This window comes from Octodon degus, unplaced genomic scaffold (genome assembly GCF_000260255.1).
Source record: "Octodon degus isolate 3935 unplaced genomic scaffold, OctDeg1.0 scaffold00043, whole genome shotgun sequence".
In the NCBI taxonomy this organism is placed as follows: Eukaryota; Metazoa; Chordata; class Mammalia; order Rodentia; family Octodontidae; genus Octodon; species Octodon degus.
The window spans coordinates 8,416,392-8,433,550 of record NW_004524619.1 but is presented as its reverse complement, the minus strand read 5'-3'; the positions used below and the strand labels follow the sequence as shown (position 1 = coordinate 8,433,550).

General features: G+C 45.6%; 1 protein-coding gene across 2 annotated transcripts in view; it reads left to right on the top strand.

The window, feature by feature from the left end:
- The window catches only part of Cacna2d3 (calcium voltage-gated channel auxiliary subunit alpha2delta 3), a 954,216-nt gene that overhangs the window by 708,901 nt on the left and 228,156 nt on the right, over nucleotides 1-17,159 (top strand). For both annotated transcript variants that reach the window (XR_002821195.1, XM_023715780.1), the window contains exons 14-16: nucleotides 2,170-2,241; nucleotides 3,715-3,795; nucleotides 9,919-9,993. Coding sequence is in view for 1 of the 2 variants with exons in the window: in XM_023715780.1 (XP_023571548.1) it covers nucleotides 2,170-2,241; nucleotides 3,715-3,795; nucleotides 9,919-9,993 (228 nt within the window). In the remaining variant the exon portion in view is untranslated. The remainder of the gene's footprint in view (nucleotides 1-2,169; nucleotides 2,242-3,714; nucleotides 3,796-9,918; nucleotides 9,994-17,159) is intronic.

Here is a 17,159-nt window from a genome sequence, read left to right as displayed (position 1 = left end):
TTCTTCTTCTTCTTCTCCTTCTCCTTCTCTTTCTCCTTCTCCTTCTCCTTCTCCTTCTCCTTCTTCTCCTTCTCCTTCTCCTTCTCCTCCTTCTTCTGTATTTGGTATAGGGTCTTGCTGCGCAGCTCGGTCATAGTGATCCTCCTGTTTTCAGCCTCCCCAGTGCCGAGATTACAGACATGTGCCCGCACACATGCCCAGACTTGCCCCAGCTCAGCATGCCCTGGAGTGGGGCTGGTGTGGCATGTGGGGTCCCTGTGCTTGTCTAAGAAGACACTTAGTTTCCTGAGCTGTCTCGCCGGCCCTCAGAATTTCTCCTTCCTTGTATCTGTCTTTGAATTTAAAACCTTAACTTGAGTGGATGAGGTGAGTCCACATAATACAAGATAACTTCAGTCTTCTAAATTAAATCCAAATTATACATAAAAATAACTCTAGCAACTCTTTAGAATGGTGGTCAATCAAACCAGTAGGTATCATGGCTTAGCCAAAATGAGACTTAAAATTAATCATAGTACCCTAAGGTCCTGGGCCTTAGGGGCTGTGAAAATACTGCTTCATCTTTTCATAGAAGAATGTAGACCCATCTTGACATAAATGCAAAACTATGAAAAACACTGCCCCCTCCATTCTTGTTGCAAGTTTTTCCAACACCTGTCAGCTTCTCTTTAGCTGTCATAATTACTGATGGCATGGGGGTGAAAACAGTTATCGAGAGATGCTCCCTCAACTTTGATATGCATCCTGATTGTTAATTAATTACTCATACTCAGAAAAAGTTCTGGGGTTGCATATTTCCAACAAGCACCAGAGGCTTTTGTCCTGTGCATTTCAGGGATATCCCACAGCTCCGAGAATCTATTAGAAGAACAGGAGAAAAGGTAAACTGAGTTAAATGGAGTTAAGGTACTGGCCAATGTAAGGAGGCATCAAGTGCTTGAATTTTAAGATCTTCTTTTAATGAAGTTCCATCCAAAAAAATATGAGGGAGAAACAGTTGATTCTTCCCTGGAGTTAAGGATGTGGAGGAGAAGTAAAAATGCATCATAAAACCCTCCAGACTGAAACACTCCAGTGCGCAGAGTATTTCACTTCTGACACCCGAGGAGACTGTGACACAGGAGGTATTTCTCTCCCATCAGACTTATCAGGCCAGTGGTGGTGCCTGTTAGTGGTGGCATAAGCCTTGGTCTCTCTTTGGCTTGTGTTGTTTATAATCTGCGTGACCCTGAAAGTAGGAAACCAGGCAGGCAGCGACCCTGGAGCCTTCGCACTTCCCTGGTACCATGCTGGCCATTTTCTCTTCCTGGCCAGGCTGCTGTGCAGTTGTCTTATTTTGTCTGAGAATATAAGCTTAGCTGAAGCGGCCAAGAGTCAGAGCTGAGGGTTCGAAGCAGGTTTGGTTTGGAGCAGAGTTTACTGCATTGCACACCTTTGTTTCGCTCCTTGTTACCGGCTGGAGTAGACACTCTCACCGGTTCCCCCTTGACGCAGATTGAAAAGCAAGTGCGGCGGGCTCTGCCAAGGCCGATCTGTAGATGAAAAGATGACAGACACCACACTGTCTTAAGGGAGTAGAAAAAACTTCAGTTCCTAGTCCTGATTTTCCAGATCATGTGATTACCTTTTTATTCTGCTTTTGTTTTTGTTTTTGTTGCTCTGTTTCCCATCTGGGTCTGATGTGCAGAACTCCGTAGTGCGAAAGGACCTTGACTTGCCTGCCTCGTGCAGACTAAAATCTTCCCAATCCTGTGGTTTCGTGCAGGTCCAGCCCCTCACAAGACTCTTTCTGCCTGTACCTTTTGACCTTTGAATTTTAGCTTATGGAGAGCTGTTATTAGCACACAGATTGAACATAAACATCTGGGAAGGAAAATAGTAAAATCAGTCTCTTGTAATAAGACACATCCCTAAGATCCAAACTAGCTTTCTTTTGAAGAAAAATGGCTGAACACAGAGGACAATCCACTGGAGTGACTGACAGTGACCCTGTTTCCTCAGCCGAAGGCCAGGACATGCCTCGCCCGCGCTTTCTCCCTGCTCACGCTCCACAGAGCCGGCCTGCTCTCAGCAGCCCTGTCAGCGTAGACTGTGCTTGTCACGGGGGCCGGCTTCCCGCCCTCAGGTTCCAGAGCATGCTCAGTAACCAGCTTTTCTCTCTCTGTCCAGCTCGCTGATGACCAGGGCCTTGTTCTGATGACCACAGTGGCCATGCCCGTGTTTAGTAAACAGAATGAAACTGTGAGTATGGGGGTTGCACTTTCCTCTAGGGACAGGAGGGCTTCCGTCTGGGATCCCTTCTCATTCAAGCTCTGGTGACTTTTTTCCCTAAGGTTGGAGGGTGTTCAATTATTTTTTCTTACTATTCCATCCTGCTGTGAAAACAACCAAGTCAAGCATAAAGATAAGTCAAACTGACATCAGTTTAGCGATTGCAGCGCCTTTCATTGTTTGCAAAATTTCAGTGTGGAATGAGCAGAGGGGAGAAGACAGGGGAATCCCTGATGATGGCATGTGAGCTGAGTTCTCATCAGCTCCTGTTTATCAACTTTCTATGTATTTCCAAGCACCACACACTGGGGCTGCTTATAAAACAGAAATTTCTTCCCTAGTAGTCTGAGACCAAGCTGTTAGCGAGGCTGCATCCCCTCAGCAGTTTATAGGGCAGAATGGAAGAATCCTTCTTTGCCTCGTCCCAGCTTTAGGGACACCTGGCATCCTTTAGTTTGTGGAAGCAACTTTCCAATTTCTGCCTCTACTTTTAGCAAGTGGCCTGTTTGCTCCGGTCTTCTCTGCTTATAAGGAGAGCAGCTGTTGGGCTCAAAGCCCACCCTAGATCCAGAATGATTTCTAAATGTCCCAAACTATTACATCTGCAAAGACCCCATTGCTGAGTAGCACCACAGTCAAGGGTCCCGAGTGACCATGAGTTTTCAGGGATACTCCTCCAGCCCTGGCACCCTTGGAAGGAAACAACAAATAGCCTGAGCTTGTACATTCTTCCTAATGGCCTTTGTGACTTTGGAAATTCCAGCAAATCACAGTGGCCACCTGCCTTGGAGCCTGGGATGGTCATGTCTCTTCCTACACCTTGCTCCTTGGTCCCAGTTTGCTGCAGAAGCTGCTGGGCTGGTTGTGTCTCTTTTTTGGTCATTTACTGCCTCTCTCTTCTGAGCAGCAGGTGGCAGTGTAAACTGAGAGAGTGGTTACCTTGCTGTCTTTCCAAAAGAAGCTTTTGTAGGAGGAACTAATTCCTGGTTAGAATCCTTAGCTGCTGAGGTCACTGTGCTCTTTGATGTCTGCTTTGTATTTCTGGGAAGGAGAATAGGGAGCGGATTAAAATATCTTGGTATGTAGAAGGAGTGGGACCTAGTGGCTGATGCTTCATCTAAGACTCCACCCTCTTTGCCTAATGATATTTTTTGTCTTTTGTACTTTTTTTCTTTTTTTGTTAGGGGAATTCCCACGCAGGACCTCACACTTGCCAGGCATGTGCTGCTCCCCGAAACTAAATCCCTGGCCCTGGCTAGTAATATTTTGAGAGGAGGGTAAAGCACAGAAAAGGGCCTTCTTAGGAATCTGAGTGAATCTTCACTCTGTAGCAGTCAGAGGAAGGCGCTGGGTGTGATCTGTGGCAAGTGGCGTCTCATGAGCTCCTGCCTGGTTTGCCCAGTTCACTTAACGTTATTGTTATTCACTGTTCATTTTCAACAGCGGTCCAAGGGCATTCTTCTGGGTGTGGTTGGCACAGATGTCCCCGTGAAGGAACTTCTGAAGACCATCCCGAAATACAAGGTAACGTGCGACCTTACGAAGGCATCAGAGCAGCTCAGAGACCGCGAGTGTCATCGCTCTACAAGTCATGCTTCAAACCTCCCTTGAAAGCAGTGTTCCCACCCCGTTGTAAACAGTTACTTTGTCTTTGTCTAATCTGCCCAGTAATGTAACAGACATTTTTATGTAAATGGACTATTTATAACCTCAAACTCCGTCAGAAGAATCAGTGTGTAAGGTTGTGTAAATTGCAAGGTTAGATGTGAATATTTGATTTTTCTGATACAGGCAGGGCATTGACATGACTGATTTGTCTTATGAAATGACGGCATGGAGTGACTTTGGGTCCTATTCAGAAAACTACCCCTCTTTTCCCAAATGAGAGGGAAGAAAATCTGTGAGAAGAAAAGGTGAAGTGTCTTCAGGGCCCAACCCAGGCACACAGCACTGCTGCAGGGCCTCTGAGTGCCCGCTCGAGGTGGGTCAGTGTCTTGCCCTACGGCGAGTCCTGTTGTCCCCTGGGCAAAGGGCTGTGCCACCTGCGCAGGGCTTGAGACCATGCCCCTTTCTCCTACCTGGTTGTCTAGCACCTGGCTAGCTTCTTTGCATTTCAGGACCTTCATAGATTGACAAGGGCTCCCTCTGCCTCCATGCAAAGGAATGGTCAGGATCAGAGATGGCTGCCCCTCCCCCAAAGTGCTGAAGTGTGAGTCTCCTCAGTGATGAGGGATCTAATAGCCTTTCTGAGCTGCAAGTAGAAGAAGGCAGAAGGCAGTGGTCGGAGCTCAGCCCAGGAGGTTCTCAGCTCCACTGTGGCTGAGATGGTGTGGGCAGTCCCTCTAATTCATATTTCCCCATCTGTCAAATGGTGACAGCCAGCTACATATTCCAAGGCTTTGCAGTTGGAGTTAAATTTCCAAAAGCATGATGGGATTTCTAATTCATCCAAACCCACATAATCAAGTATTGGAAGTGGTAGGTTCCAAAATCTGAAACTCAGGGAATGGTGAGGATATATATGTAAGGGAAATGGGGGTAGGGATACTTTGTGGCCTCTAAAGAGAGGGGACTTTACTTCTTTGAAATACTCAGGCCAAGCTTTGTGCAGTGACAATATCATAGCCAATGAAGTTTATCCCAGACACAATGATTGCTAAATCCCCGGGGCCTGGGTGTCCAGACTGCTGCCCTACTGTAGTGGTGCCTCGGTTTACAAACTCAATCCGCTTCATGATTCTGTTTGCAAACCTACCTGGGTAAAGACAGAATCAAACTTTCCAATAAGGTCAAAGTTGAGTGAACCTAACTTTTGAATTTGATTTGGTTCTGGTCCAACTTGGTTTGCAACCAGAATTATGGAAAGAATTGAGTCAGTGAACCAAGGTACCACTGTATTTAAGGAAGAATGTCTGTGCACAGAGACCATTCCACAGTTCTTAAGATTCTGATCTCACAAGAAGAGACATCGAAATCCAGGCCCAGGACCACTGCGCGAAATGCCATGCCAGAGAAGTCCAAGAAGAAGTCCATATAATATGGAGCCCTAACAGTTAACCTCTAGTCAACTTCTCAGTTTCCCTAGGGAATGTGCTAAGTCGTTCCTGTCACTTTTTTCTTCATAATAGAGATTATTGTCACCTCTTTTATGCCTAAAGAAACCGATACACAGAAAGCTTAAAGTCTTGCCGAAAGGGAGTACTGTTATTTTATTTTCCATAACGCCAATATACTAGGAACAATAAAAGCAATGACAGTAGTAATGGTGATAGTTGGAATGTTAAAATAAAATATCAGTAATAATTAAAATACAGTAAGACTTTTATTGAACTTACTGTGTGCTTGGTGTAGTCCAAAGTACTTTCCGTGCAGTATTCCCATTAAATCCTATCTCCCCCTCCCACGAGTGGGTTCCACTTGGCCCTGTTTTTATTTATGGATACATTAACTCTCTCAACATCACTCACTGAGTAAAAAAGAAATGAAACAAAGCATAACAAGAGGATAGGGGAAGCTCTCCCACGAGAAATGAACCAGCAGTGTTTGCAATGGAAGCACTTGTGTTTTATTCTTTCCGGAGCGTCCGGCTAGGAATTGGAAGCACAGGTAGGTATGGCCTGAGATGTCTGTCGCTTTCTGGCTCTCGTAAAGAGCTTTGGGAGAGGTGTACATCTCCACCAGAGATGGCCCCGGCCAACAGGAGAGAAGAGCTTGGAGGAACAGAGTTCGGGTCACACCTTGCCCCCCTCATTAACACCTTGTAAAGATGAGTCAGCTCTTGGCTTTTGGGTTTTTTTTCATAAGATAGAATTCTTTCTTTCTCCCTTAGCTTCATAGATTTCCCCACAAGCGATCAGACTTCCTGTAATTTTTATTAAGAATTCCAGACACCCCAGCAATAATTTCCAGACACCATGGCCTCTGTTACCATAACGAGCCATTTTATAATTGGGTTCACTTCATTAGCCTGAAGGTTCTCCGCTTGGAAGGGAAGTGCTGCCCTCCCCAGGCTGGGTCTGGGCGGCTCCCGGCCTCCAGGGGAGTATATTCGGGGCCAGGGCCCAGTTTGGCAGCCCCGCCTTGGAAGGCCTTGTGTCTAATCTGTTCTCTATTATACCACAGAACTGCACATGCAGATAGACAGGAAGACTGGCTCTATTTTGGATGTAACAAGAGTGAGGGATTTCATCAGCAGATTGATTTGTGGCCAAAACCAAATGTTGGCCATTGTCATATTAGGAACTTTTGATTCTTAGAGCATTTCATCCACACAATGTGTTTAGAAGATCCCAGAGTTTCTTTTTTAGACCAACAACGGGTGACATCTAAATGCTGCTATTCCACAAATACGATCTTTAGATGTCATTTTCCCAGAATGTTCTCTTGGGAAAGATTCTAATCAGACTAGTTTGATGGTCTAGAAGATTCTTCAGTGCAAGGTGGAGAAGGCCTGGCTATGCATCTGCTAGAGCAGATCAGCTTTTTTTTTTTTTTTTGGCTGGCTTATTTTTAATGTTTACTGTTATTCAAGTTCTCTAGATGAACTAGGTGATAGTTGAGTAAAGTAATAAATGTCTTGTGTGTATGCATGCTTTAATTGAGCACTGGCCATGTGGCTGACTGTAGGCCTGGGGCTGTAGAAGTCAATGATGAATGAATCTTCCATGGAGAGCCCACCTTCACTGGAGAGGCGCTGCCTTCCAGAGCAAGGCAGGTGGAAGGGGAATCGCCTAAGATCCTGAGGTAGCAAGGTATAGGTGTAGTGTGTGTGTGCGCACTATGTGAAAGTAGAAGTGAAAAAAGGTGGTGGGAAGGAGGCCAAACAGAAGGTTAGGGGCGATGATCCTGAGGCTGATCTCAGAGCACTGGTGAGAATTTGCTGGGGAGGCAAGGGCACCGCGGGCAGCTGGCACAGGGGTGGTGGTGGTGTGAGATCTGGGTGAGGGAAGGAGGTGCAGGAGTTACTGTTGCCAGGTACCCCAAGAGGCAGTAGGGGGAAGAAGGCAGTGTGGTACTTAGCTGAGGGCCAGACCCCAGAGAGACCTGATGGGCAGCCCCATGGAGGCTCCTACATGCAGAAGCTTCATTGGGCTTTGCACAGAGGGGCTACATGCTCAGAGCTAGCTTTGATCAGCCCTATGAAGCAAGAAGAACAGTGAGGACCACTGTGGAAGTCTGTTGAGCTAAAGTGGTCAGGGGGGAAGCAGGGGTGGATTTGCAGGATACCTGGAAAAAATAATAGGGTTTAGTGATTAGGCCTATTAAAAGGTTGAGGATAAAAGAGAAAAAGAAGCTAAGGCACCCAAGGGGTGGCCAGCAGCCGACTGGACACTGGTAGTGTCACAGAGTAGAGAGCCTGAAGCTGGGAGACGTGGAGATGATAGCTTGTAGGTGGTTGTTGAGAGTGAAGGCCCTACAGACTGTGTGAAGGGGAAGAGGTGCTTGAGGGAGGGGCAAAGAGGATCCTCAGGAGGAGGAAGAGGGGACTGCGGGGGACAGGAGGGAAAGCAGAGGGTTAAGAAAATAAAGAAGATTCAGTGGGAGAATGTCCTGTAGGGTTAGGGAAGTAGAAGGACCCTGGGACTCTTTAGAAAGAAATCCTGTGGCATCTTGGGAGGTGGTGAGAAGATAAAAGCAGAGTCCATGAGGGTGGAGAAAACTTGGCGGGTGGGAAACAGGGATGGCAGATGGATGCTGAGGATGCCACTTGGTGCTCCTGCCCTGCACAGGAGGAAGCTGAAAGCTGAGCTGAGCTTGGAAGATTCTGCACTAAATTCTGAATCCTTTTGTTTCTTCCTTTCCCTGCCCCACGACCCCCCATCCCAACCACCCTGCCATATGTTTTTGACCACATGGCACGCCCTTTATCCTCATGGACTCCTGGAGCTTGCGTTCTAGTGGGAGGAAACAGACATCAAATAATGAAAGGCCTTGACTGATGCCTTGATTCTTTATAATCAACCTAACACAAGATTGATCTTATCATTTTCATAAATACTATATAAGAAAAATAGAGGGCATTAAGAAGAGTCTTCCCTTCTGAGAATCACAAACAAAAGAAGAAAAAGAACCAAAGTCATGTACATTAGAAGATTCTGAATGTATTGGCTATTAAGAAAAAAAAGTATGCTTGGCGATGTTCACTTTGAATTTCCGATCAAATACCACTTTTGCCTTTAATGGAAAAAGTCAAACTCTCTGTCCTTTTTGACCCCTCCAGCCCAGGTTGAACTGGAACGTAAGAATGCTAATTAATGCAGCGTTGAGTGTATCTGACATTTTTCCAAGAGACAAGATGAAAGAGACGATACACATCTCAAAGGATAGGAAATCTCTGGTTTATCTTTCGCAACATAATGAAATATATTTTTATCATTAGACTCTAGTAGAATCTTATTAAGACTTGCTGTGCAAGATAACTCTGGAAGGAAACGTTGGTTGCCCTTGACTACGGGGTGCATATTTGCTTTATGTAATGCAACGGAAACTTTTAATTGCTGGTGTTAAATTCTCTGAAGTTAATTTCACATCTCCTTGACGTTAAGCTAACAAGCAGACAGGGTCACTCCTGGTTTGTAAACTTTGTTGTCTGGATCGTTTAATAGTATCATATTCAAGAATGTGAGTGGCAGAAAATTTAAAGAAAAATAACAAGGAGAGCTCAGAACTGTGAAATGACTTCTCAGAAAAAAATACAGATTTTTTTTTTTTTTACCTCTTCCTTTTTATTGCTTAGGCAAAAATGGTTGCATTTTCTTTTTCTTTTTTGAGAGAGATCAGTATATGTTTTATGCCAGGGGCTATTTTGATACATGAATGATTTGTAGGTAAATTTATTGTAGCCAATGGGTGCAGTCAACTGTGTAATAGAAATATTGTCAAAAAGCCGGGATTATTATTTAAATAAGTGCAGTGTTAAATTTGATTACATACTTTTTAAAGCTAATAAAACATTTCATTGCTCGCAAACTATTTCTCATAGTCCCATTTAGTCAGAAAACATAAATTAAGTAAGGCTCTGAATAGAAAATTACCCTGGCTTTGTGTCGACGGACACATGCACGGAAACGGTTGGCTGCCGCACAATTTAAAGACGAAAGGACATAACGGGGCTGACAGGCTCCCACGTAGGCTGGTGGAGCCACTTTTATCCTGGAAGAATTATGAAAAATGACAGCCCTGGAGAGAGCACATTTGAGACAGCTCCTCTGGGCCTGGGACTGGGGGACAGCTTGAAGCGAGGCTGTGTGAAGACCCCGTTTGCTTAGTGTGGGTGGCGAGGAGATGCCCAACGTGGAAAGTTCTGTGCTCAGAACACAAGACCTTGCCAGAAACATCAGCCAGGTTTTATTTTTTTTTAAAGTAATTGTTTTTGTTTTAAATAATCCCGAATAAAGCCCTTGGATACTAACGGAGGGTGGTGACATTTTAAATTGTACTATTTGCTGAGCTTATCCTGTGGCAGGTCTTCATTTCCAACAAATGTCAAGGATCAGTGCCTTGCATTCATTTTAATGAAATATTGTGCTGATAAGGGTTATGAATGCCAAGTTTAAGCTGTAAATTACTAAATGCCGGCTGCTTTACGCTTCGTGAATTCACCAGGGAGCAGGCTAATGAAGGTTTCTCTCTCGTTTCCTTTTACAGTTAGGGATTCACGGTTATGCCTTCGCAATCACAAACAATGGATATATCCTGACGCACCCCGAACTCAGGCCACTGGTAAGAAAAATGTTCTGGTCTGTTTTTCCTTTTGTGCTTTGTGAGAGATTTCCTTCAGTTCTACAGTAATGACACAATGCAGCAATTTTCACTTTCAAGCAGATGAGCTCATAATATTGTAAATATTGTTGTAACAGTCTATACATTGATACACAATGTGCTAATAGGATAAGCATATTTTCTATCATGCTTTTATATATAAAAGCATCTGCCTTCGTCTATCTCCAGTTTGCTAGTTTCAATAAACACCTATAAATATATGGAAATGTTTTATTTAACTCTAAACAGCTCACAAGCCATTATAACAGGTACTTTTATATAAAAAAATTAATTCACACTCCCTCCCGAAAGCCCTTTTGCAAGTGACACTTGGTACAACAGATGGAGTACGCGATCTCTGAAGTTTCAGCACACTGGGATTTGCACCCAAATTGCATGGCTGAAGGCAACTGCCCCATTCATAGAAAGTTTTCAAATCCTTCTTTATTGAATGGAAACAGTGGAGAACTACTGTATCCATTTCCTGCCCAAGTCATTTTTTGGTGACCTGCTGTAGAAACCACTCTTTCCTTCCACACATTTTTTAATTTCTCTAAGAGTAGGACAGGCACATTCAACCTTGGTCTCCTCCACCCTGACCCCCAGGTAGATGCTGCTGAAAGCCCCTTGTGAGGGCAGTGAGGACTCTGAGATGGCTAGCAGTATGGTCAGGAAGGGGCCCTTATCCACAGCAGTGTCTTCTCTGGACTCCGCTTGCCGTCCCTGCACCACTTGCAGTATGGTATGAAAAGGACCTCCTGTTAGTTGTGTGCATGTTTCTTTAACTTTAAAGAAGATATAAAAGTATACAGAATAATACAGCGATCCCTGCTTTTCAAAGTTAAGAAGGCATTGGTCGCTTACAGACACACACATGCAGACACATGTGCCTGTGCAGAAGTGCACATGTAATCCGCCTCACACGTATTCTTCTTCCCTTTCTTAAGAATCAGAAACTAGCACTGGGGCTATTATGCAAACGTGTGCTGGCAAAGTGTTGCGGGGGCAGTTGGCTTCTTGCTTGCATCATTGTTTAGGAACAGTTCATACGAGAGCCCCGTCATCAGCCAAGTTTGCTCTAATCACCCTGGTATTAATGGAGTCATAGCCGCATCATGTGGACCCCATATGCTTGCCTGCAGATGGGACTTACGGTAATACCTGACGGCAGCAGTCTTTACTATTGTCAGAAAAGGACTAACATTCCAAATGTTAATCAAAATTATTTAAAAGTCTGATTGGGGGTAAAGAAAAGCTGACTTTATAAGGAGATTTAAGTCTGCGGGCATGTTTGAGTCTACAAAGCTTAATAGTCCATTATGAACCTTTGGGTTGACCAGTTGGGGCTGTTTGTTGGGAGTAGCAGGGGGTGGGTGCATGATTGCTGTGGTTGAGTGTGGGCTCCCAGTCCTCGCTTTTCCCCAGCTGGAATAGAACGGAGTCAATGAAACAATCATGCCTACATCTTTTGCCAGTAAATCAATTAACTTCATAAATACTGGCTTTTAATGGAACGAAATGGAGCCAGAAGTCAGCCAGGCAGAGTCTGTCTCTCCGCAGCAATGGGAATGATCGCCTGCCTTCCACGTGTTCTAGTCTCAGTGTCTTCCTAGGCTTCGGCACTTCTGCATGTGCAGCGTAGCCTGTTTACTCCTAGTCCAACCGGTGGACTTTCCATCACTGTGGCCATGATGAGCACAGCTGAGAAACTCCTTAGAAAAGCAGGCCAGCCCGGCCAGTACTGTTCATCTTCTGATAGCATAAGGTCTCTCTGATCCAAGTCGCTTCTGTGCTGGTCACTGTTCAAACACTGAAGTGAGTGGTTGTATCAAAAGCCAGGGTTAAGTGTCTTGGAGTGACCCAAGAAAATGTCCCACGTCTTACTTGTGAAAGGCCAGTGATATGAATGTATTGCAGTGGATACAGTAAGGGCATAAGGAGTGGCCAGGCCAATGGGCCATCTGTCTCACTCATTTGTTTCTAAATATGATGCCATCAGATGTTGAGGAGAGGTTTTGGGTGACACCAGACAATAAGGATGTCACCAATTAACTTATCTTCAACAGGATGAAAAAATGTGTGTTCACCTTGCCTTGAGTTTTGCATATCCCTTGTGAGCAAAAAAGCAATAGCAGAGTAGCACTTAGTCATAGTTAACATCCTACATAGTCAACTCCTTGTCATACCACACTCTGAGTCTATGGTTTGAAGCAAGTCACACAGCTTCTCTGAGCATCATTTTTCTCTGCTATCCCTGCCATACCTGTAGTGCATACATCAAAGCTGGTGAGGGGAAATGAGATGATGAATGCAAGAAAGGCAGCAGGTGAGGCGCCAGTGTCCTGAGGGCAGCGGCCTTACTCCAGCATCGTGTTTGTGGTGGTACCTTGCTTCTGCTCCTCTGTGCCCAGCCACTCTAGGGGACATAGCGGATGCTTGGTGGGGTCTCAAGAACACATCTTAGTTATTCAGTTGGTTCAACTTCTTAAGATAAACATCAGCAAGGGGCCATGTAGGTGAACACATGCTTGCGCTCTGTCTCTGTCTCTCTTTCTCTCTCTGTCCCTCTCTCTCTCTCTCTTTGTCCCTCTGTCTATCTCTGTCTCTCTGTCCCTCTATCTCTCTTTGTTTCTCTGTCTCTCTCTGTCTCTCTCTCTCTCTTTCTTCCCCATTCCTTCTCTCCCTCTTCCCTTCCCTTCTTCCCTCCCTCGTTCCTTCCATCCTTCCCTCCCTCCTTCCCTCCTTCAAGGTTTCTTTTGTATGTATAGAGCAGTCTTAGCCTCCTCTAGCCCAGAAGACAGATAGAAAACAACTGTCTGTGAAGCTATAGGTGAGCCCTGCCATATGAGTAGACTTTTCTGCTTATTTGTCTTATAGTAGCAATGAAGATAGTACTACAAGACATATAAGACTGGAGAAGCCTCCAGAGTTACTCCAGGCTCAGGCCACTTGATCCTTTATCTCTATTTTGTTCTCTTGCTTCTGTGTTTTCTCTCCTCCTTCCCATTGGTCCATTCAGCACCTAGAAGGAACTCGGAAGATGAGTGAACAAAGGGATCCTTCAGATTTACTATTTGCATTGTCATTTACTTTGGATTCCTTTAGAGGATGTCAGTGATTTCTTCATTTGCACTAGCGACCCAGTATCTGTACTGGGCATACATCCACATGGCCAACCGTGAGCACAGCTGCTGCCAGGTTCTTTTCTTCCCGGGCTAGTTCAGGCATGAATCTCTCACAGGTCGTGTTGTCTCCCTCCCAGTCCCACCACCTAATGGGATCCCTATTGCAGGTGGACAATCCCCTTGTTTCTGGTGAGGAAGGCAGGTATGAGTGTAGGGTTGCGGCCAGCATGGGGAGGATGGGGCAGGCTCACTTACAAAACTCGTGTTTTGTCTCCATCTTTATCTGAAGTTCTTTCTGTTCCAGCAGCCAGAAGAGAGAGGTGGGTTTCTCTGTAGCACAATACCAATCTTTTTCTAATTTAGCCAAAAAAAAAAAAAAAAAAAAAAAAAAAAAAAAAAAAAAAAAAAAATCCTTCCCCCACACTTAATGCTTGGCTTGATTTTATCTGGTATTTTCTTTGATCTTGTATGAGTTGGGTGTGAACAATGAAGTGTGTGCAGAAACAGCATACGCATAGAGGACTTTCTCAGTAGACTCACTTGGGCCTCACTGGCAGTGCTACACGAGTACTACTTTCTTGTGATAATGCCTCCCGCCCCCTCAACCTACTCTGCCTACATTTCAACCGCATGGCTTCCCACCAGCTTGTGAGCAGACATTCACTGGTGCTGACTCAACAGGCCTCCGCCAGGTTCAGTGCAGTCCGACATTGAGCTGTGCACTGAGATAGCTGGCCGTCTTTCAGTGGTAAGGGGACCCTTCCAGAGGGGCCCACTCCTCTTCTCTGCATGGGGAATGGCACCCTCGCACAAGTGGACTGAAAGTCAGACCCTGAGTGGTGCTTCTTGTATCCTTATTCTTCACTTGACCATTTTTTCTAAGTCTCTACCACTAGCAATCAGCCTAAGCATAGTTCAGGGTACAGTGCCCCTGTCTACATGTCATTTTCTTGCTCTATATCTTTCCTTTGTCTTTGAGCATTTTGTGGATCTTTCATAGAACACAGAGCCTTGACCGTGTCTCTTCTGCTCAGGGGACAGAGAAGGGGAGGACTCAAAAGATAGCCCCTGTAGCATGACGTTTCACTCTTGTTGGGATTTTGATGATCTCTTTGTCCTTCCCTTTTAAAAAAAATACATCTAAGTTGGTTTCCTTCTCTGAAGGGTGAATGGAGTTTGTCAAGCCTCCAAGAGCACCCAAAGCAGGTTCCCTTTCAGCAGCCATAAAATTGACAGGCTTCCATGAGGAGGAGCTTTGGGCAGGCAAAATTTAGGGCTCATTTGTACAAAGCCCATGTAGAAAATTTCCTGAGGCTGTCTTCTCTGTGTCTGCATGCCTTGGAGCTGAGGGGAAATACTGGAGGGATTCCTTTCTAGGTAAAAGTGTGCTAGTCCCATGGCCCACTGTGTAATAAAATGGGATGTGGGACTGCTGGAGAGGAATTTACACTTCTTTCTGCAAATTCCATGGAGGCCCACTGTGTTCTGGGCCTGATCAAGCTCCCCACAGAGGTTCTACTAATGTACCGAAGGCAAGATCTAGTAGAGTGGATGAGATATCAGTGCGTCTAAGGACTGAGCAACACTAGGGCAAATTCATCCTTTGTTTCTTTGCTATTATTATTATTGGTTTTAATATGTTTTTCCAAGATGCACTAAATCCTTTTTATGGGACAGGGGCTGTTTTAAATATTTTCCATGCATTAGCACTCTTAATCATTAGTTAATGGAGTAGGAAGCTTAAGACACATGAAATAACCTGGAGGCTCAGAGCAGGAGAAGGGGGCAGGCCTGGGTAGAGGCCCATCTAGAAGGCAGCCCTGGAGTCTCTGAGCACCAGGCTCAGGACCTAGGATTCTGTGAAGAAAGTAAGTATGTTTCAGATGGGAAGCTGAGGTACCCAAAGGTAAAGCGACTTCCCCAAATCACACAGCTAGAAGTGCCAGGATCAGGAACCATGACCCGGATCCATTCAGATGTACTCAGTTCAGTGTGCTGTGTCGGCTTTTCAGGAAACGGGAGGCTGTGTGGTTGGAGGGTGGCTGGTCGCTGCAGCTGCTAGAGGCATGCGAGGCCGTCGTGGGGTGGTTATCGTTAGCACCCGTCTAGACTTAGCACTGTTCAGTGAGGACATAATGGGACTCACAAACATCAGCCTCCTCTGGAATTTACAATTTCCCAGTAGCCACATCTGAAAGAGTGAATGAATGAAAGAAAGAAAGAAAGAAAGAAAGAAAGAAAGAAAGAAAGAAAGAAAGAAAGAAAGAAAGAGGTAAAATTAAGTTCAGGAATATACTCTATTTAATCCATGTATTTCCTAAATATTGATGCTTTAACATACAACCAATATAAAGTTTATTGCTTTTATGTTTGACATTCTTGCCACACCAGTCTTTTGAGGTCTTAGTGTGTGGCCCACACTTCCAGCACACCTCAACCCAGTTTAGTGTCTCCATCCACCAGGGCCTTGTGCAGCGGTGGCCACCGTAATGGACAACACGAACCTAGAGGATGCCCGAGATTTTGGATCTCTCTAGATATAATTGATGATGGGTCTTTCTCTTCTTTAAAGTGGATTAGGACAGGCCCTCTACTGCCTGTCACTCCTGTTATCCCAAGAAGTCTGTGCCAACAGTCAGCCTCCTCCTCCACTGTGGCCAGCACCCCTCTCCAGCTGGGGCCTCTTCAGCCTCCAGGGGTGGCAGTAGGAGGTCGGCGCGATGGCCAGAGCAGATGGTCTCCTTGGCTTGCCTGGGAAGCTCTGAGCATTCCAGCCATGTGAGGTCACTGCCAAACCGCTTCGACTTCCTAAACCAGACTGCCCCAGAGGCCGGTGGGGGAAGGCGTTAGCCACACTGGGTGACGCTGAGCCGTCAGGTTATCCAAGTCAAAACATCCAGCCATCTAAACCACTTCTGCTGTCCTGGAAAACTCTAAGCTAGCTCCTTAAGCAGGCCAACTTCTAAGGATGACCTTCCTAACCTAGGAAACGAGTCTCACGCTTCTGGAACAGGGCGCTGCTGGCCCAGCCACTGGCTCTGTGCAGTCCCACCAGCCCTTCCACACCTGGGCCACTCTAAACACTGACTCTTCGCGTCTTTGTCTTGTGGACAGCCGGGCAGTTCTTTTTTTCTGTACCTTGTTTGCTGCTGCACATTGGTTATGCATGGCCTCATGCGGAAGATTATTGACTACATGAGCTGACATTTAGACACAGTGATAAGTGTAACTGTTCTCATACCCTGTCCTCTCACATAGAGCTAAATGGCCATCCCCAGGAGTACTTAGAAATGTACGCTAACTTCTAATTAAGGGGTGCATATCAAACACTAGCTTAGGAGTTTAAGAAGTAGGAGCCCTGTTAACATTCTTACCTAAGTTGAGCTGCCTTAGGTCAAGCAGTGAGCCGTGTGAACACATTTTCATAATTTCAGGAAACTTAGATGTGAAGTTTAAAGGAAATCTTTATGTAATTATGCACACCCTTGTCTTGCCCCTTGCATGCCCTCCTCAGAGACCCTCAGCTCCTTCCTGCTCTGGATGTGGGTGCTGCTCCCCTCCACCTGGACAGAGCCGCTCACGACTGGTCCTGCCTCATCCTCTGTCATGTAGCTGAATCAGCATCTCAGAGAAGCCAACTTAGCTCTCTCCAGCGCAGCCCCTGCTCCAGTTTCTGTGTCCATGTATCAGCCCCAGATAGTGTCTCTGTGTTTAACTTCTGCCCCTGTTATTCCCTGTAGGACTTCGCTGCTACCCACGAGAGCAGTCAGTAAATAGTGATTTTGATGATGTGAAATGACTCTGATAACGAGATTCTGGGTACCAGAGCCCACAATAGATGAGGTGTGCCCATCTGGCCACTGGCTGTCTGCAGCCTAACTCCTCCTGGGTCCCAGCAGCCCTTTCGTTGGTTGGCTCTCTACATATGCAGTTGGCCACGCCCTCCTTCTTACATGCTTCTGCTCTCCTGCTTGCTGCAAATGCTCACCAGCTGTTCCCTGT